This window comes from Oreochromis niloticus, linkage group LG12, assembly GCF_001858045.2.
Source record: "Oreochromis niloticus isolate F11D_XX linkage group LG12, O_niloticus_UMD_NMBU, whole genome shotgun sequence".
Lineage (NCBI taxonomy): Eukaryota > Metazoa > Chordata > Actinopteri > Cichliformes > Cichlidae > Oreochromis > Oreochromis niloticus.
The window spans coordinates 20,900,911-20,922,897 of NC_031977.2; the positions used below are offsets into that span (position 1 = coordinate 20,900,911).

Here is a 21,987-nt window from a genome sequence, read left to right on the forward strand (position 1 = left end):
TTCCATCTCCTGATAAGTGCTTCCCGCAGGATAACACACCATGTTACAAAGCTCAAATAATCTTAAACTGGTTTCTCGAACATGACGGTGAGTTCACTGAACTCAAACGACCACCACGGTGTCCAGATCCCAATCCAATAGACCACTTTTGAGATTTGCTGGAGCAGAAGCTTCACATCACGGATGTGCAGCTGTGTGATGCAATCATGTCAATAAAATTCCCCGAGGATGTTTCCAGCACCTTGTTGGAAATATGCCATGAGGAATTACAGCAGTTCTAAAGGCAAAAAATGGCTCAACTTAATAAGTTAGTTACAAATTATTAGAATTAATTCATAAAAGTTTTTTTGGGGGGGGGGATACAAAAATAACAAAATTCTGTCTTAGAGATGCAAATTGTACCCACAGGTCTAAGCACAGTCACGACTCGAGGAGTGGTGTCACTTTGGTCCAGATTTAATTTGTTCAAAGCATCACTGCTAAAAATTATGTTTGCTTCTTTTATGGCTAAACGTATCCCACACAAATCTGCTACCAGTCTGAACTATAATCCACTAGCTTACTGCTAATATACAAATATGCTAACATGATAAATGTTACATTACCACAGGAACATTTTAGCATGCACTGTTGTGCTTATGTTGTGCCTATGCCACAAGCATGACTGTAGATTATTTGCTTTGTTCATTAAACTTTTTGTCTGTCTATAAAAAATGAAACTCTGATCTGGCTCCCGATTCCAGTATTTGGTTTTTAACACTCTCTTGGTGCTGACGCCTTTCAGTCAGTGCTGCAAAGGTATTGAAGGTTACTCTGCCGTACACTGACTGTTTTCAGAGTCTTGACTTTGTAGTTCAGCTCATTCAGATTTTGCTTTAGTTTCTTAAAACGCTGAACAACTGAAGGCAGTACTGCTTTTCTACAGGAAGTTAAGGGAAAGGAGGAGGAGGAGGCAGTGGTGGGTACCCTGAGCATGCTCAGTAATGACTTGGGCCTCGAATGAAGCCCTGCTGACCTTGAGGGTGTCGTATCGATCGATCGGCAGTAAGGCGCTGTGTGTGCATGTGAGAGAAAGAGGGAGAGAAAGATGGAGGCGTGCAACTCCACCAAACAAGGAGAAAACTGAAACCTGCACTAACGATGAATCATTGATAAGTGGACAAGAGAAGACTTTTCTTTTCATCTCTTTCTTTCTGCCAATATTTCCTTATTCTCTTTGCCCCGCTCTGGGCTAGTTTTTAATGTCTCTCCCTCTTTCTCACCTCCTTGCTGACTCTGTTTTTCTCAGTCTGACTTTGTGTCAAATGTCAGTTTTAACATTCACTCTGTCTTTGCTTCTCCACCTGTCTCACACTTTCCGCATGTCATATTTACTTTTTTTTTTTAACTTTTAATCAATCATTTTCCTCCCCTGTCTTGACATTTCTGCCTCGCTCTTACCACATAACAGTCGTTTGTGTTGTACTTTTCTTCCTACATGCCCACTTACACGTAACTAGGTTCGTCCCTCTTTCAGAGCTCTGCATTTCGTTTTGGGTGGTTGTTATGTATAATTTGGTGAAAACTGTTAGGCTTTCAATTGGCCTATTTAAGCCAGTGTGTTCCTGTTCTACCTCTAATTTTCAGGGTCTGAATCTTGTGGTAAAGTAGGACTCATCCACAATACAGCTCTAAACTTTATTCCAAGAGATGCAGCCTCGGTATTGTGGAACCAGACACAGACGAGGTGGCAGACCACACAATTAGTCTCCAAAAACCTTGTTTGCTTTCTCTCTGGGGCTGTATCGATCAGGCAGGTTTAGTCTTATTTGGGAGCAGGTTAGATCCTAAATGATACTGACAAGTACCATGGAAACTCAAATGGTGGGAGAAATTCCACAGTTTAGTGTCTCTGTCTTAAATCCAAAGAGCTACCTGATCGTGTAACTCTTAACAGGCTAATCAGTTGTGTTGTCTCTGATCTTACTGACTCTGTGGACATGCTTTCATCCATAAACAATGGTACTGTTACTCTGAATAGCATACCCTAAATGTTGTTATTGTTTAATTTAAAGTTATAGAGGTAAGATTAAATGGGACATACAGTAATTTCCATGTAGACTCTTTTTTTTTGTATTTTTTTAATGTTTCACGTTTACGAAGAGATTAAACTGGACTAAACTCAATGCATTTTCAACCTTAATAATTTAAACAATAAGCAAAATATGCTTTTACTCATACTGTGTCTTTAGAGGGGGTTTTAAAAAGCATTTATACTCATATACTAATTGATACTAAAAATTATAATTGCTCATTTTTATACTCATTTATAACAAAATGAGTACAAAAGTACCGTCTTCACCTCTTCCGGTGACACATAGCTTCATACAGCATTGCTGCAGACAAGGAGGCACACTCACCTCGCTAGCAGCTGAAGTAGCTGACCTTCACAACAGTGAAAAAACTCTAACACAATATTCCAGGTCAGTAAATCTTCCATTTCAACAACATTTAACTGTTGAACAGCTATCAGAAATGTTAGCATGGCTGGCATACATGCTAACACCAACTGCTTAACTATAGCAGTTGCCCGACAGCTAGCAGCTATGGCTAGTAATAAAACAACATTACTGTGGGAGCTATGCAGCAAATGTCAGTAACATAAAGAAACTGTTCATTTAAAAAAGTAAAACAATTATTTGTATCTGAAAAGCATTTTGTCTCTCTTGAAGTGCCAGACTGAAGCAAAGAAAAGTCAGCAACCAGACAGAAACAGTGAAAGGCCACTTTAACGGCTGTATTTAATGAGAAAGAAAAATGTGATGCCAAGTAGTGATGTGCGATATCTCCCTTCCGATCTGATGCCAAGTAAAATTCGACGATACAGATCCGATACCGATACTTTGTGCAAAAACGTAATGTTTTATTGTATTTGAAATTATAGCTTCATAATGATTACAGGACATCAGACTACTTGTTCTTATTGTTTAATAATGCAGAATTATAACATACAAATAAAAAAATAATAAAATAAGTTGTGTGCTATGTGAGCACGTAATTTAACATATCATTTAACGTGCCTGGACATTTCAACAAAAACATTTGACAGTAACACTTTCCCTTATTCAAAGGTTTTTGTTTAGGAACAACAGCATAGTTACAGTTTTCCACTGGAAGCTGACCGGTGATGTTGGCCTGACAAAACCTGCATGTCAAAATCTGTCCATATCCCTCCTTTTGTTGCAGCTGGACCTGCGGGTGCAGGACTCTGACTAGACTCTGAAGTAGAAGGCCCTGAGGCAGAGCTAACAGTAGGTGTTGAGCTTACAGTTAGAGTGGGAGCAGACTGTCCTGTCTGATACACTTCCTGCATTTCAGTGTGGAGACGTTTTTTTAATATGTCAACATTGTCTTTGTCTCGGAAACCAAGGTGTTTAAACCTAACATCCAGAAATGTACTTGCCGCTAGACAGTGAATGCCCTCAATACCACTGAATCTGCGCTGGCATTGCTGTGCCAGCTGTGTGGCAAGGGAGCGGCCCTGATGTTCACAGGATGCTACAGCCCTGTGAATGAGTGACACAAGTGGAATCACTTTGGAGACTGAAACGTGTTTTTCAGATAAAACTTCCTGTGTTACTTCTTCAAACGGCCGAAGTGCATCAACTGTTTGCTTGATGAGGGATAATTCTCCCACACTTAAGCACAATGCATTCTTCCCTAAAAGGCAGAGGGCTGTGGTCACGGCTTCATTTTGCTCACAGAGCCTCTCCAGCATGTGAAAGAGAGTTCCAGCAGGTATCTACTGACTGAATTAGCTTGTGTTCTGCCACTTTCAACTGTTGCTGAATATCCCTGAGAGTAGTAATAAGGTGGCAGCAATCCAAAATGGCGGCCAACCAAACCGGTTTGACAACCGGTTTGACCGGTTTCGTGCGTGTGCGCATGCGTGTTCAGGTCCTGGGGTTATGCGAGTTCATGTGTGGAAACACGGTGGGGTCATATGAGTTCATGTGTTTTTAACTTAATTTAATCAAACCATAGGGATTTTAATTAAACTATTTTTTCTCACTTTGGCGTGTCTCAACATTCATTTATGCAGACATATGTGTCCTTAAGAGCAATTCTTTGTTTTGGCATGTAGGGGTGGAAGCCGTTTTTGTTCACAGTGCGCATTAACAAATGCTTTTTATTTACATCTAGTCAAAAGTGTTGGTAATAGTGTTTTAATCACACTAATTTTGTGATTCTGACAATATCTCAGCTCGCAGCGATGCAAGCATTTTATTTTAAAAACGGCACAAATGGGAATTTCTTCTGAATGGGCAATGTCAGTCTGTTCACAAGCATTTCATTTAATAAAACCACTAGTTTTAATTTAACTAGTTTTACGCATCTACTGGGGCTTCTTTCACTGTTTGATGCGATCATTTTATTTAAAAATCGGGATTTCGGAATGTTGAACTAAGAGGGAGACAGAGCCAGCTAGTTTTTAACACAGTAAATGGTTACAAATAACATAAAGTCCCTTTAGAAAATAAATGCTATAAGTAGGCAGTATCACTCTTTCAAACTAATTGTGTTTTAATCACACTAATTTTGTGATTCTGACAATATCTCAGCTCGCAGCGATGCAACCATTTTATTTTAAAAAACGGCACAAATGGGAATTTCTTCTGTACAGGTAAATTCAGCCTGTTCACAAGCGTTTCATTTAATCAAACCACTAGTTTTAATTTAACTAGTTTTACGCATGTACTGGGGTTTCTTTGACGGGTTGATGCGATCATTTTATTTAAAAATCGGGATTTCGGAATGTTGATCCAAGAGGGAGACAGAGCCAGCTAGTTTTAACGCAATAGATGGTCACAAGTAACATTCAGCCCTTTAGAAAATAAATGCTATAGGCCTACTTCTAAAACACGTTGCACATGATGTCACCTTTTCCCCCAAAGCAACCAGTATCGCTCTTTTCAAACTAATCCTGTTTTAATCACACTCATTTTGTGATTCTGATGTCACAGCATGCAGCGATACATGCCTTTTATTTATTTAAAAACGGATCATTTTCTTCCGTAAGGGGTTTCATGGTTTCAGAGTAGTTTTTAACACAACAGATGGTCGCAAATAACATTCAGCCCTTTAGAAAATAAACGCTGCAGTGATACTACCAAAACCACTCGCACAGACCCGCTCCGTATTTTCATCAGGATTGCAAAAGCCCACTGGGGGTACCATTTAATCGTTGTGATTCCTTAGGAAGACAAAGATAAGTGTATCACTTAGTTGTTGAGAGTACCATGCGAACAAGGGCCCAACCTATTGTCTGAAGTAGGAGGTATCGTTTCTTTTGAAATTCCTTAGGAAAAGGTAAAAGCCGACAGGTGTACCAGTCGAACGGGGACCCGACCTATTGTTTAAAGTGGCCGGTATCGGCTCGTTTGTAATTCCTCGAGAAGGTAAAAGCCCCGCAGATGTACCAGTCGAGCAGGGTCTCGCCTATTTTCTGAAGTAGCCAGCAACAGCGGACCCTTAGGCCTATCTTGGCCAGTTACACCGGAGCTCAGCACCTGCGTGCCCCACCCTCATTGTTTTAAACTTGCACAGCAAGGTGATGCTCTGCAGCTGTATCGACCTCAGATTTATAGGCCCCCCATCTATTGTTTTTGGAAGCACACGGTCCTATATGAACCGCTTCTCAGAGCGTGAGACCCTCGCCATTTCGCGTCAGGACCAGCGCCGGTGCAGACCATTTTCAACCCACACAGAGCGTTTCTGACCAGCCGGCGTTGCTTATGCATAAGAGAAAAGCAACAATACAACGCGGTTCTCTGCTCCAAGACATCCGCGGTCCTTTCACACGGTAAGCATGTGTGTTATAGCCAGCGCTTCATAAATGTCAGTCTGACAGCGCAGATTATTCAAACTGTTTTTAAAACGTGACTCATTTGTTGTCCAAAAAACATTTCCTCTAAATTTGCAAAGTTACTGATTTAAAAATATATATTTTCGAATTTTTAGCTGGATGTCAAACATATGATAGACTCTTGAGCATATTTATATAGCAAAATTCACAGTGGTATAACCATAAACGATACCCAAATGTGCACCAATGCACTCTAATGCACGCCTTTAAACTGTATGTTGATAAGTGCATGAAGTATACCTTTACCTCTATAGCTGAAAAGAGTCTGTATCCATAATTTGTGGATCTATTGATCTGTTTTTAATGTGGCGCTTTTTTTTTTTCACGAACTGCAGATGATGAAATCCTCTTTATTTGAGAAAGTGTCCCTAAGCTACTGCGGCTCATACTTACTGAGCGCCCTAGCTACTTCTTTACTATGTCAGTAAACTTTTTGAACAAGAAAGGTGTTGTAGATTTAAAGACACATCTTAATTGAAGCAAAGGCAAAACATCTGAATGAATTTTTGGGAGAAACAGGTGTTGACTCATCTTTTTTTTAAATACATGACTTAAAACACTAAAATCTAATTTCAAAGGTTTATTTTAAGCTTAAAGAATATAAGAGCTGGTAAGACGATGAGTTTTACTTCTCACTGTCCCTGTTATGTTGTAGTATCCATTATCATGTATGCTACTTTGCTCTGTGGACTGTAAAATGTTTCATTGTATTCATGAAATAAACCAGACTTTCAATGTCTGAATCTTTTACCGTTTTTCTGCTTTTGTTCACCCAAAGTTGACAAAACCCGCAGACATCCAGAGTTAACTCACTAACAGTGTGGACCAATCTCAGTGTATTTGGCTGCTTTTTTCCTAAACACAATCAGCTGACTGAGAGAAATGCCTGTAGTCAACCACTTTGGTCATTATGAATGTTGAAGGAGATTTGTTCCATAGACACATTATACTAGTGTTTCCTGCACTTAATCCATCACTACTATGTTCTATTAAAATTCAGATTCCTTTTATAGTTTGCAGTGAAATTTGTTAAACCGTTGCTTAATGTGACAGAAGTACACGTCACTCTTTACTAACACATTGTAGATAAGTTTATTGCTGGACAACACAGCTACCAGTCTCACACACACTATAGATTTTTAAAGTTCTTGTGTACAACGGTTTAGCTACAGATATAACTTCTACTTTTGATAAAGATCACTCTGTCTGCATATTTGTTAAGAAATAAAGCATCTTTACTGGGATATTTATTGTCAAACTATACGATTTTCCAAATGTGTGTGGAGTAAAATGTTGTCCCCATGAATCATTCAGGATTAACAACACAAACTGTTTTGATAGCAGAAACAGTCTGCCCTATAGTTCCCATACTTTACCGCTAGTTTTACAAACACATTCTTCTTCATATGTTTAATTGGTTTTTATGAAACTGATTTTCAATAGTACAACCAACGTCTAACTTTTCCTTGCTCCCCAGTATAAATGCAAGAATTTTGCAGGATTTATTGAAACTGTCACAATTTAACACTCAATGCCATAAACAGAGTTGATCCATGTCTCTATGGACACTGTTTCATACATCAACAGCTCTGAAAATCACTTTTAAAGTAATGTAGAACATGATCTCTCTCACTCTCAGCGTCTCTAAAAAAACCCAGCAAACTGACAATCACCTCTAAAGAAGGGGGTTAGTTTATAGGTTTTTTGCTTGTTTGTTTGTTTGTTTTGTTTTTTATCAGGCGCAACACCATGTAATACATGGATGTTAGACTCTTTCACCAGACCATGCTGCTAGCCCAACCACCAGGCTCAGGGTCTCTGAGCTCTAACCCCGGCTGCCAAATGTGCCTCTGAGCCTCTTGTGCCTTTTCACCACCAGACTAAGTTTGTAGTCTCATCTCACCTACTAATATTATTTTATTACAGGACAATATTCAGCTAGGTTACTACTTTGACTTTCTTACTTTGAGCACATTTCTGAGCCCATACATTATCAAACTTTTACTTGAGTATTTCTGACACTAGCAGCTATACTTCTACTTAAGTAAAAAATGCCTGCACTATCGGTATAAAGCTGTCTGTAAATCTTTAACAGTTCATGCAAAAATTATAAATTAAACCTGCACCACAGCTAACTCTTTTTAATAACCAATAACAAGTGTATTTCTTAGATCTACTGATACAGCCAAAACACTCTGCTTGTATGCCATATTCCCTCCCAGCGTACCCTTGTCTCACAACAGGGTGATTCCCAAAGTACGACTCAATAAACACAGACTCTAAAACCAGAACAGAAAGATAAAGTTGGAAGATCAAAGATTAAGGTTTGTGTTTTATAGCTCGAAGTAAACTGTCCCCTTGTCTTCTAGGCCTTGGCGTGCGTACCTTAGAAGTCAGATTATACATTAGTCATACTTCCAAAAACATTTTGAATTCCATTTATAACTGAGATGTCGAGCTGATATCAGACATCGTATGCTCACCAGGAGCATGTATCCCCACCTTCAAAACCTTACGGTGTCAAATTCACAAGCCCAACATGGGCTCCTTCAACACATGGGGCCAGAAGTGCATGTCACCCTTTACTGACACACTGTAAATAAGTTCAATACAGGGCAACGCGGCTAACAGCCTTGGAAACGCTTTACATGAAATAAAACTTTTTAGAAAACCCTTTACAAGAATAAATGTGATGATCTGTTTTACCTGAATCAAATGTATTAGTTTGTTTACTTGAAATAAAAGTTATTTTGGAAACCCTGTACATGAAGTAAAAAGTATCGTGTTGTAAGTCCTGGCATTAATATTTCCAGCTGATAAGGACACGTATTGCATTTCAAACGCTTTATACAAAAGAGTTTTAAACATCCACTTTGTCTGTAACGACAGTATCAAGCTACATAGCATTGTTTTTACTAAAATTCAACTTTTTCAGATGAAAGTTTTTCTGCTTTTTAAAATTTTTTATTTTACTGTAACAACCTCTGAATGCCATTTTAGGATGATATTCTTGGAGATTCCATATATATAGATATATGCTTTTGGAGTGAGGGTATTTAATACACAAGTTGTCACTGTGTTTTGTACTACCAGCTGTGAGGGATCTGCTTTTACTTTGTCTCGTGAGTATGTATTTTTCAAAGGAGATCTTCATCAAGTTGATTTGGTACCGTAGTCTTGTTGACAAGATTAAAAGACATGTCCATTAGAGTTTAGCAACATTTCAGTTTGATTAAAATAAAGGTTTTTTTAACTACACAGGGATTTATTTTCTCATCTGATATAGTTATCATATTGAACATGTCAGTGATGAAAGCAAGAAAATAAAGAAAAATAGTAAACGGCTGTCTAATTAAATTGTTCCTGTGAACCTTAAGCCCAAAACAGCCTTAAATCATCCTTTAATATATTCGGTGTTACAAACTTGAAGAACCACAGAAAATTAATCTAATCAGTTTTTCAGCCTTCATTCATATTGAAATGTTGAAATCTTTCCTGCTAGACCAAATTGCAGCGTTTAACACCGCTGACCATAACATTTTATTACAGCTATTATTAAATGGAGAGTCCTCTTCACACACTGAGGTTAATTATGAAGCTTCAAGGGCTTCTGTGCAAATACCAGTTCTATTTACATTATATATGCTTTAGAAGGCATAGCGTACATTTTCATTGCTATGCATATGATACCCACTTTTATTGGTTAAACTTCCGGGATGTCTTAGATACATGAGCTTTAATTTTCTGCTTCTAAGTTCAGATAAAACTGAGGTTATTGTAACGGGATGCAAAAATCTTAGAAACACTGTGTCTAACAAGATCCTTACTCTGGACGGCATTGAGCCGCCTGCTGTAGTGATTCGACACATTATAAGTAAAATTGAAACATACAATCCCGTCGCACAACATCAACATTTATTTATATACAAAAATAAAAATGCTTTTTACAGAAAAGAATTGTAACTTCACAATTCATCACCGATTACGTGGGTACATGTTTTTTTTGTTTTTTTGTTTTTTTTAAAAATGCACTAAATGTTGGTAAAATGCAGGTTACACATTTTAAGAAAGAAAAATCAGTCTTTCAGAGAAAGCATTAGCAGCCTCCTTTGTAACACTCTGCGACCAACCGTAGTTGTCTGATTTTCACCATGTCCAAACCCACCAGATTGGTGTATGCCTCGGCTATGGCGTCAAAGACTTTCCTTTCCGATTTCAGTTCGTGCAAGAGAGTTTCCGCCACCATGCGGACTTTGACGTCGTCCATTTTGATGTTGCGAGCAAACAGAAGCCGTTGAATAGATGGAATGAAACGTGGGGTGAGGAGTCTTTTTCTGATGCTGTAATAATTTTCAGCGTAAAAGTCATCCTCCAAGACTTGCACACACTCGTGTTGTTTCTGGCGGGGATGATCGGACTTACAGCCATTGCATTCGTCAGTGAGGTACCTGTTGATTACTAGGTTGACTAGATGATACACCGCGGTTTTCACGGTATCGATGAAAAAAGAAGATGCCCAACCGTCAAGCTCGTCGGCTTGCTGCTGCTGCTTCTCCAAGGGACGATAGTAACCGGGCGTGTCAGGTACTATTGTGCCCTCGGCCGCAGAACTTTCCTCCTCCTCAGTGTGGCGCAGGGCTGCAGAGGCCATACTTCTGTTTTTGAGCTAAAAAAGGATTGAAGGAATGAGACGACGGTCTTCTTTTTTAAATAACAGAAGGGGGCGTGATCTGGAAGTGGGTTGATCTTAGAGGGCTGTTAGGAGTTGCAGCAATTTTCAAAAACCGTAGAGTTTCGGTCTAGCAGGAAAGATTTCAACATTTCAATATGAATGAAGGCTGAAAAACTGATTAGATTAATTTTCTGTGGTTCTTCAAGTTTGTAACACCGAATATATTAAAGGATGATTTAAGGCTGTTTTGGGCTTAAGGTTCACAGGAACAATTTAATTAGACAGCCGTTTACTATTTTTCTTTATTTTCTTGCTTTCATCACTGACATGTTCAATATGATAACTATATCAGATGAGAAAATAAATCCCTGTGTAGTTAAAAAAAACCTTTATTTTAATCAAACTGAAATGTTGCTAAACTCTAATGGACATGTCTTTTAATCTTGTCAACAAGACTACGGTACCAAATCAACTTGATGAAGATCTCCTTTGAAAAATACATACTCACGAGACAAAGTAAAAGCAGATCCCTCACAGCTGGTAGTACAAAACACAGTGACAACTTGTGTATTAAATACCCTCACTCCAAAAGCATATATCTATATATATGGAATCTCCAAGAATATCATCCTAAAATGGCATTCAGAGGTTGTTACAGTAAAATAAAAATTTTAAAAAGCAGAAAAACTTTCATCTGAAAAAGTTGAATTTTAGTAAAAACAATGCTATGTAGCTTGATACTGTCGTTACAGACAAAGTGGATGTTTAAAACTCTTTTGTATAAAGCGTTTGAAATGCAATACGTGTCCTTATCAGCTGGAAATATTAATGCCAGGACTTACAACACGATACTTTTTACTTCATGTACAGGGTTTCCAAAATAACTTTTATTTCAAGTAAACAAACTAATACATTTGATTCAGGTAAAACAGATCATCACATTTATTCTTGTAAAGGGTTTTCTAAAAAGTTTTATTTCATGTAAAGCGTTTCCAAGGCTGTTAGCCGCGTTGCCCTGTATTGAACTTATTTACAGTGTGTCAGTAAAGGGTGACATGCACTTCTGGCCCCATGTGTTGAAGGAGCCCATGTTGGGCTTGTGAATTTGACACCGTAAGGTTTTGAAGGTGGGGATACATGCTCCTGGTGAGCATACGATGTCTGATATCAGCTCGACATCTCAGTTATAAATGGAATTCAAAATGTTTTTGGAAGTATGACTAATGTATAATCTGACTTCTAAGGTACGCACGCCAAGGCCTAGAAGACAAGGGGACAGTTTACTTCGAGCTATAAAAACACAAACCTTAATCTTTGATCTTCCAACTTTATCTTTCTGTTCTGGTTTTAGAGTCTGTGTTTATTGAGTCGTACTTTGGGAATCACCCTGTTGTGAGACAAGGGTACGCTGGGAGGGAATATGGCATACAAGCAGAGTGTTTTGGCTGTATCAGTAGATCTAAGAAATACACTTGTTATTGGTTATTAAAAAGAGTTAGCTGTGGTGCAGGTTTAATTTATAATTTTTGCATGAACTGTTAAAGATTTACAGACAGCTTTATACCGATAGTGCAGGCATTTTTTACTTAAGTAGAAGTATAGCTGCTAGTGTCAGAAATACTCAAGTAAAAGTTTGATAATGTATGGGCTCAGAAATGTGCTCAAAGTAAGAAAGTCAAAGTAGTAACCTAGCTGAATATTGTCCTGTAATAAAATAATATTAGTAGGTGAGATGAGACTACAAACTTAGTCTGGTGGTGAAAAGGCACAAGAGGCTCAGAGGCACATTTGGCAGCCGGGGTTAGAGCTCAGAGACCCTGAGCCTGGTGGTTGGGCTAGCAGCATGGTCTGGTGAAAGAGTCTAACATCCATGTATTACATGGTGTTGCGCCTGATAAAAAACAAAACAAACAAACAAACAAGCAAAAAACCTATAAACTAACCCCCTTCTTTAGAGGTGATTGTCAGTTTGCTGGGTTTTTTTAGAGACGCTGAGAGTGAGAGAGATCATGTTCTACATTACTTTAAAAGTGATTTTCAGAGCTGTTGATGTATGAAACAGTGTCCATAGAGACATGGATCAACTCTGTTTATGGCATTGAGTGTTAAATTGTGACAGTTTCAATAAATCCTGCAAAATTCTTGCATTTATACTGGGGAGCAAGGAAAAGTTAGACGTTGGTTGTACTATTGAAAATCAGTTTCATAAAAACCAATTAAACATATGAAGAAGAATGTGTTTGTAAAACTAGCGGTAAAGTATGGGAACTATAGGGCAGACTGTTTCTGCTATCAAAACAGTTTGTGTTGTTAATCCTGAATGATTCATGGGGACAACATTTTACTCCACACACATTTGGAAAATCGTATAGTTTGACAATAAATATCCCAGTAAAGATGCTTTATTTCTTAACAAATATGCAGACAGAGTGATCTTTATCAAAAGTAGAAGTTATATCTGTAGCTAAACCGTTGTACACAAGAACTTTAAAAATCTATAGTGTGTGTGAGACTGGTAGCTGTGTTGTCCAGCAATAAACTTATCTACAATGTGTTAGTAAAGAGTGACGTGTACTTCTGTCACATTAAGCAACGGTTTAACAAATTTCACTGCAAACTATAAAAGGAATCTGAATTTTAATAGAACATAGTAGTGATGGATTAAGTGCAGGAAACACTAGTATAATGTGTCTATGGAACAAATCTCCTTCAACATTCATAATGACCAAAGTGGTTGACTACAGGCATTTCTCTCAGTCAGCTGATTGTGTTTAGGAAAAAAGCAGCCAAATACACTGAGATTGGTCCACACTGTTAGTGAGTTAACTCTGGATGTCTGCGGGTTTTGTCAACTTTGGGTGAACAAAAGCAGAAAAACGGTAAAAGATTCAGACATTGAAAGTCTGGTTTATTTCATGAATACAATGAAACATTTTACAGTCCACAGAGCAAAGTAGCATACATGATAATGGATACTACAACATAACAGGGACAGTGAGAAGTAAAACTCATCGTCTTACCAGCTCTTATATTCTTTAAGCTTAAAATAAACCTTTGAAATTAGATTTTAGTGTTTTAAGTCATGTATTTAAAAAAAAGATGAGTCAACACCTGTTTCTCCCAAAAATTCATTCAGATGTTTTGCCTTTGCTTCAATTAAGATGTGTCTTTAAATCTACAACACCTTTCTTGTTCAAAAAGTTTACTGACATAGTAAAGAAGTAGCTAGGGCGCTCAGTAAGTATGAGCCGCAGTAGCTTAGGGACACTTTCTCAAATAAAGAGGATTTCATCATCTGCAGTTCGTGAAAAAAAAAAAGCGCCACATTAAAAACAGATCAATAGATCCACAAATTATGGATACAGACTCTTTTCAGCTATAGAGGTAAAGGTATACTTCATGCACTTATCAACATACAGTTTAAAGGCGTGCATTAGAGTGCATTGGTGCACATTTGGGTATCGTTTATGGTTATACCACTGTGAATTTTGCTATATAAATATGCTCAAGAGTCTATCATATGTTTGACATCCAGCTAAAAATTCGAAAATATATATTTTTAAATCAGTAACTTTGCAAATTTAGAGGAAATGTTTTTTGGACAACAAATGAGTCACGTTTTAAAAACAGTTTGAATAATCTGCGCTGTCAGACTGACATTTATGAAGCGCTGGCTATAACACACATGCTTACCGTGTGAAAGGACCGCGGATGTCTTGGAGCAGAGAACCGCGTTGTATTGTTGCTTTTCTCTTATGCATAAGCAACGCCGGCTGGTCAGAAACGCTCTGTGTGGGTTGAAAATGGTCTGCACCGGCGCTGGTCCTGACGCGAAATGGCGAGGGTCTCACGCTCTGAGAAGCGGTTCATATAGGACCGTGTGCTTCCAAAAACAATAGATGGGGGCCTATAAATCTGAGGTCGATACAGCTGCAGAGCATCACCTTGCTGTGCAAGTTTAAAACAATGAGGGTGGGGCACGCAGGTGCTGAGCTCCGGTGTAACTGGCCAAGATAGGCCTAAGGGTCCGCTGTTGCTGGCTACTTCAGAAAATAGGCGAGACCCTGCTCGACTGGTACATCTGCGGGGCTTTTACCTTCTCGAGGAATTACAAACGAGCCGATACCGGCCACTTTAAACAATAGGTCGGGTCCCCGTTCGACTGGTACACCTGTCGGCTTTTACCTTTTCCTAAGGAATTTCAAAAGAAACGATACCTCCTACTTCAGACAATAGGTTGGGCCCTTGTTCGCATGGTACTCTCAACAACTAAGTGATACACTTATCTTTGTCTTCCTAAGGAATCACAACGATTAAATGGTACCCCCAGTGGGCTTTTGCAATCCTGATGAAAATACGGAGCGGGTCTGTGCGAGTGGTTTTGGTAGTATCACTGCAGCGTTTATTTTCTAAAGGGCTGAATGTTATTTGCGACCATCTGTTGTGTTAAAAACTACTCTGAAACCATGAAACCCCTTACGGAAGAAAATGATCCGTTTTTAAATAAATAAAAGGCATGTATCGCTGCATGCTGTGACATCAGAATCACAAAATGAGTGTGATTAAAACAGGATTAGTTTGAAAAGAGCGATACTGGTTGCTTTGGGGGAAAAGGTGACATCATGTGCAACGTGTTTTAGAAGTAGGCCTATAGCATTTATTTTCTAAAGGGCTGAATGTTACTTGTGACCATCTATTGCGTTAAAACTAGCTGGCTCTGTCTCCCTCTTGGATCAACATTCCGAAATCCCGATTTTTAAATAAAATGATCGCATCAACCCGTCAAAGAAACCCCAGTACATGCGTAAAACTAGTTAAATTAAAACTAGTGGTTTGATTAAATGAAACGCTTGTGAACAGGCTGAATTTACCTGTACAGAAGAAATTCCCATTTGTGCCGTTTTTTAAAATAAAATGGTTGCATCGCTGCGAGCTGAGATATTGTCAGAATCACAAAATTAGTGTGATTAAAACACAATTAGTTTGAAAGAGTGATACTGCCTACTTATAGCATTTATTTTCTAAAGGGACTTTATGTTATTTGTAACCATTTACTGTGTTAAAAACTAGCTGGCTCTGTCTCCCTCTTAGTTCAACATTCCGAAATCCCGATTTTTAAATAAAATGATGGCATCAAACAGTGAAAGAAGCCCCAGTAGATGCGTAAAACTAGTTAAATTAAAACTAGTGGTTTTATTAAATGAAATGCTTGTGAACAGACTGACATTGCCCATTCAGAAGAAATTCCCATTTGTGCCGTTTTTAAAATAAAATGCTTGCATCGCTGCGAGCTGAGATATTGTCAGAATCACAAAATTAGTGTGATTAAAACACTATTACCAACACTTTTGACTAGATGTAAATAAAAAGCATTTGTTAATGCGCACTGTGAACAAAAACGGCTTCCACCCCTACATGCCAAAACAAAGAATTGCTCTTAAGGACACATATGTCTGCATAAATGAATGTTGAGACACGCCAAAGTGAGAAAAAATAGTTTAATTAAAATCCCTATGGTTTGATTAAATTAAGTTAAAAACACATGAACTCATATGACCCCACCGTGTTTCCACACATGAACTCGCATAACCCCAGGACCTGAACACGCATGCGCACACGCACGAAACCGGTCAAACCGGTTGTCAAACCGGTTTGGTTGGCCGCCATTTTGGATTGCTGCCACCTTATTACTACTCCTGAGCTTCTATCTAGCATTTGCGCTGTGGTGAAAAAAGGACACAATCACACTGCATTTTTCCGGCACCTGCACCACTTCCGGGACAGCTTTTACACTGTCCTTTACAACTAAATTCAGTGTGTGTGCAAAACATGGATAATGCCTCCATCCAGCTTTGTGCACTGCAGCAGCCATATTTGCACCATTGTCACAACTGCAACCACCTTCTCAGTTATGCCCCATTCTCCTGTGATGCGCTTAAGCGCTGAGCTGATATCATCTGCTGTATGCTGCCCATGGAAAGAGTGGGATTCCAGGACAAATTCTGTCATTTGCCAGTTTTCAATGAAATTACATGTTACAGTCAAATATGCCTCTGTGGACACTGAGGTCCACATATCAGTGGTAAGTACAACACTAGAAGCATTTTGCAAAGATGCTCTTACTTTGCCTTTGCATTCATCAAACAAATTTACAAGATGAGTTCCTGTCAGTGTTTTTGTTCCTGAGAGTTCATATTTTGAGTCAAGAGCTCTCACAAATCCCTGGAAACCTTGGTCCTCCACTATGGACAGAGGCTAGAGGTCCATCACAATCATCTCTACAAGGCATCCTGTGAGTGTTGCTGCTCTTGGGCAATCATCTACAAACAAAATAAAATACACAGGGCAAAACAAAAGATGGGGTATCCTGCATTCAATGTTTTTTAGAGTCAGCTATGTATGTAGTCTCTCAAAATAGCCTAAAGGGAAAGGAATTGATAGTTTATATATTCTTGCTGTTTTATATAGAATGCTATGTGAATGAAATTGTCAGTATAATACATAATTAAATAAATAAATAAGTTTCTCAATACCTTAATTTTAATATATCCAAATAACTATCAGTCAGAACAAGTGAGACTGAGTGAAAATAATAATAATGAATAATGAATGCACTATTGCTGTGTGATTTATTGCTATTACTGAAGGCTACTCGCCATACCAATTCTAACTAGATTTTTAAATCTTAATATAAAATGAGTAACAGTAGGGTGGACATTAGGTAAGGCTGCACTTTTTGCAGCGATCTCGTATAGAAAACTATTCCGCGCGTTTATAAAACAGGTCCACGGCGAGGATGAACGCTAACTTTTTTCCACTCGATAAAAGTTAACATGAGGGTTCCCGATGGTCAGGGACAAATGCAATCGCATGGCAGGATGCTGTAAACAGACCAAACTAAGGTTTTAAAAACTAAGCTTTAGAATGAATAGCGGTAATAAAAACCAAAAGAGGCTGACAGTGATTACTGACTGTTTTTAGGGGTTTTGGGATTAAATAGAATAAGATACAAGCTTTAAAACATGTTAAAAACACAACAGCCTTACTAAACGCAGGGTAGTTTGGGCCCGGAAGCAGGATTCATCACATCATCACTTAAAGACCGGATGTACCCAGCATGGACTCCGTGAGAGACGTCTGTCTCGCCCTAGCAGCGCCTGTCCCTGTCCTCTCCTCCTCTTTAGTTCGCCTCAACATAAGCTCGTCATATTTCTGTTATATGATTTACTCTGAGGTGTTTGACGAGGTTAGTGGTGTTGCCACAACACCTCACTGTCTTGCCACATGTATCGCAAACCGTGTCTTGGCTGTTTATGGAGGTAAAATACGTCCACACATGACTCCGTTTATGCTCAGCCATTATTGTGAGCGCGCATGCCAAGAGGACTGCCACACATTTATACAGCCGTATTTCGCATATGACTATGGAAGGCGGAAGAGGAAGTAGTTCCTTCCAATTTAGACGATCATAATGTATAGTTTCTTTCCACTGTGTTCCTGGTAATCGAAACTAAATAAACTACAAATTTACCCCGAATTACTAAAATATCAATATTTTACTATGAAAATCGATTCTAGAACATAAATAACTGGTATCGGAGGAATGGATATTTCAATATCGATCCGCACACCACTAGTGCCAAGTAAACAGAGGTACAGCACTACCTCAGCACTACCTTAAATATTGTCTTTTGAAACTTTTGTCACTTACCAAAGTCATTTTAAAAAATGTTTCTGTAACGGTTAATCCACCAGTTTGCAAAAAATAAATCTATTTAATCGAAATTATGTTTTTAATGCTAAAATATAATTATTGTGGTTATCCATGAGTTTTCAAAAATAGTAAAGCAAATTATTTTTTATTAAGATGCTAAAATTACATTACATAAATTACAGTTATTTACTTGCATTCTTGAACAGAAAAATTTGTTTTAGTGACTGAATGTTATGTGTGATTAATTTCAAATTTTGATTAAAAAATGTGAATTGCAGTTTGTTATTTGCCTCCAAAATTAAAAAAATATAATTTTTTAGTTTTAAACAAGCTTTAGACAGATTTCTAAAATAGTTCCTTTTCTTGTTTGTACAGGTAATTAATATGTTTGTTAAGCACTTGTACACTCACACACACATGCATTCACAAATACAGCTTTATGACTGTTATGTTGTTTGTATTATAAGATATGATCTTTACTTTTGTCACCTTTTTCTCATATAATAATGAAAGTCCTAACACATATCAAGTATTTTCCAGCCTATCACTTTCAAGTTTCAAATTCTGGTAATGTGCCAACTCTAATCATTAGGCTGGAAGGACGTAGTCTGCATTTTTTCCATATGTCAGCATCAGCAGTGACCAATAAAAATCATAAAGCCTAAAATGCAGCCTGTTTTTTAATAAAACATTATGAGGACAAAGCTAAATCTGATGCTTTCAGATTATTACATATAGCTTTCATACAGCAGCAGGCTCCACATGAATGTCTCCAAAGCTAAAACAAGCAAAGCTCCAATTATTAGATTACGATTGGATAATAAATTATCCCCAACATGAAGACGGGCTTGATCAGATTACAACAGTAAACACTGCAACATGTCACCGCTGCTGATGCATGCACACATGTGAACCTGCTGCAAACTTTACATTAAATATTACCTACTCCTTTGTGCCAACACGAGAAAACAAACAACTATACACACTGAATAAAATCATCCTTCTAGTGTCAAGAAGCAGCGAGGAGATCATGCAAGGAAACCTGTACCAAACGTTGTCATGTGTTATTGATGAGAGAGGAGCAGAATAATGCAGTCGGCATAAATAATGTAAACCAGCTACAGCTTTTTACTCAGCTATCAAAAAGAGGCGGTCAGCAAATCATCCTCAGCTCAGTGAGGCGAGTGACGATTTTTCACTGCACACCTGCTCAATATGGTACAAGGCCTGACACGCACTCTTCACAGTTTCTGATCACAAGTTCGCCGTCATCATCAGCAATGACTATGTTCATGTGGGGGTGATTTAGTTATTTTGCAATGACAAAATAGTTTTTGTTTTAGATTAGGACCGGTGAGGAGTTGCCATCAGCAGTTGTGTTTCTCTTGTTGAGATTAACTTCAGTGGGCTCAGTGCTGCTGTGGATTACTCGCAGCTGTTGAACCCCTGTCTAGATCTGTTGTTCATACTTATGCAGGCGTCTCCAAATTTCTCCCTCCATAAACTTACTGCAGCGTAAACTTGCTGCAGGGCACATGCATCTGTATTTCTACATGTGTGTGGAATGTGAACAGAAAGAGGAAGGTGGAAGGGGGGAAAGGAAGGAAGACGAAGAGTCAAGGGAAGCAATCAGAGGGCAAAACTGTAATGTGACCTAACCTCCTGCACAGGATGCAAAAATGCTTAGATGTTCAAGAAATACATGCACACAAATATATACTGTATATATGATACTAAGACATCTAAGAAATCACACACACACACAAACACAATGTGTATCCTTTTGCTCCGTCTGTCCCACATCCTTCCTTCTCCGGGGGCCCATAAATCAATCACTGTCAAAATACTGCACTTCTACAGTGTAACTGAGAGTCACACACATAAAGGCGCACACACTTGGCAACGCACATCAAGTAACTCTGCGACTACATTTGCATTCACTTTTTGGTTCGCTAATTTGAATGTAAAATATGGACCTGCGCTGCATCACACGGTGATGGCTCAAGCAGTGCCAAGAAATGTTTTATTCCTAAAAACAAACGTATCTTTAAAAAGCAAAAAACGACTTCCTCAAGACGAGGAGTTCATGGACTGTCTGCCCTGAATGTAAATTTTGCGTATTTCTTTTCTCAACCAAACTGAATGTAAGACTGAAAGGTATCATTTCAAAATTAAAGATTAATGTGTTCGCCTATAGTTCTATAGCTACACACGGAATATGTGAGCATTAAAATGAAGCATGACCATTTTTGCATGTACGATGTGCAAAATGGAAGGGACGTGGTTCAGTGATTATTGTTAGTGTACAAGGAGGACAAAATCTGAGCGAAGCATAAAAATGAGAAAAGACAAATCTGCTGTAGTAAGTCAGAATAGTAAATACCAGATGAGGGAAACAGATTAGTGACACTTGTAGCCAATGCAGAAGCAGTTGTTTCAAACATACTAAAGAGGAAAACTATGTGGCATAAAAGATAGATGGCGTGTGTGCAAGCATGTGTGTGTGGAGGCTTCAACAGTGGCTACAGTACCAAAGCAATTTCACATCAACATGACAAAGACTACAGTTCATTTTAGTCCACATGCGTGTTATGCACCAGCAGAACAGACCCAGAGAAACGTAATCACAACAGCAGCTGCTTCCATCCGAACCAGGTGAATTCGTGGATACATGAGGGCCTGCATATTAAATTAGGATCATGATGATCAAAGATTTTCAGGTTCTGATTGCTTTAATTTGCCATCATCCTGCCTTTGACTCAGATTTCGGCTCTGTATTCTTTGTATGTCTGTGTATTTTGCCTCCTCAAAAGTGGAACCACAAATCAAGGCTTTGGTGGTCAGTGACGAACACTGATTGGCCCGTATGCTTTTGATGTTGGCATATTAATGTTCGATACATCCACATATGACAAGGTTACAAGGAATCTGGAGTCTTACTCAGCCGGTTCCAGCCGGCAGGTGGATTTAAACCCTTGACCTTCTTACTGTGGGGTAACAGCACTGCACCTAATCTACATCTAAACTTCAAATTATCCAGTCCAGCATTTTGGCCTACTTTTAGTATGAAGGCTTGGTGTTCCTTACCTATCCTATCATGTATATATATATAGATATATATAGATATATATACATGTAAACTAAAGAAAAACTACATATACTGTTGTTGTTCTTTGGTTAATTCATACTGTGAAATATCTTTGACCACATAACATAGTTCTCTCTCCCTCTAATTAATAACAGGCTTTAATGTTTTCATGTATCCATGAAGCCGTCCACGTCAAACTAAAATCACCGGTTCGTTCTCCCACAGAGCTCAGATACCACAACTCAAGATTAGAGCAAGAAGTCTTACCTTTGATGCCAAACTTGGAGTTTCCTCCAAACTTGAGAATAACCAGCATTAGAAGGAAACCAGTGAAGGCTACAGCAGCGATGCCCACCACCACGTACACCTGTACAATGAGAAATCGGGGTTATAAATCTCCCAGAGAGGTGAGCAAACACACTGACAGCTACACAAAGCCAAATGCCAAACCCACCACAACAAAAGGTATAGGCCACAGGCTGTGTTTATATCACTGCTCAAGAAAGGCAGATTTTCTTAAGGTCTGCTTTATCTTCAATGTGTTGGGTTCATTCAATTACGCATTACATAAAAATAGAGCCAGCTCAGGTGTTTCTAGACAGGAAACA

The 21,987-nt window shown here is 38.5% G+C and overlaps 1 protein-coding gene and 1 long non-coding RNA gene across 3 annotated transcripts in view; one reads left to right on the forward strand and one right to left on the reverse strand.

Annotated features, from left to right (window-relative positions):
* Positions 1-21,987, reverse strand: part of ntrk2a (neurotrophic tyrosine kinase, receptor, type 2a) — a 118,877-nt gene that overhangs the window by 72,565 nt on the left and 24,325 nt on the right. For both annotated transcript variants that reach the window (XM_005452057.4, XM_003446114.5), the window contains exon 13: positions 21,647-21,746. In XM_005452057.4, coding sequence (XP_005452114.1) covers positions 21,647-21,746 — 100 coding nt within the window. The remainder of the gene's footprint in view (positions 1-21,646; positions 21,747-21,987) is intronic.
* Positions 360-21,734, forward strand: LOC109204603 (uncharacterized). Its single transcript, XR_002064112.2, has 3 exons — positions 360-2,462; positions 3,226-3,290; positions 21,605-21,734. It is a non-coding gene; the product is annotated as an uncharacterized LOC109204603 (long non-coding RNA).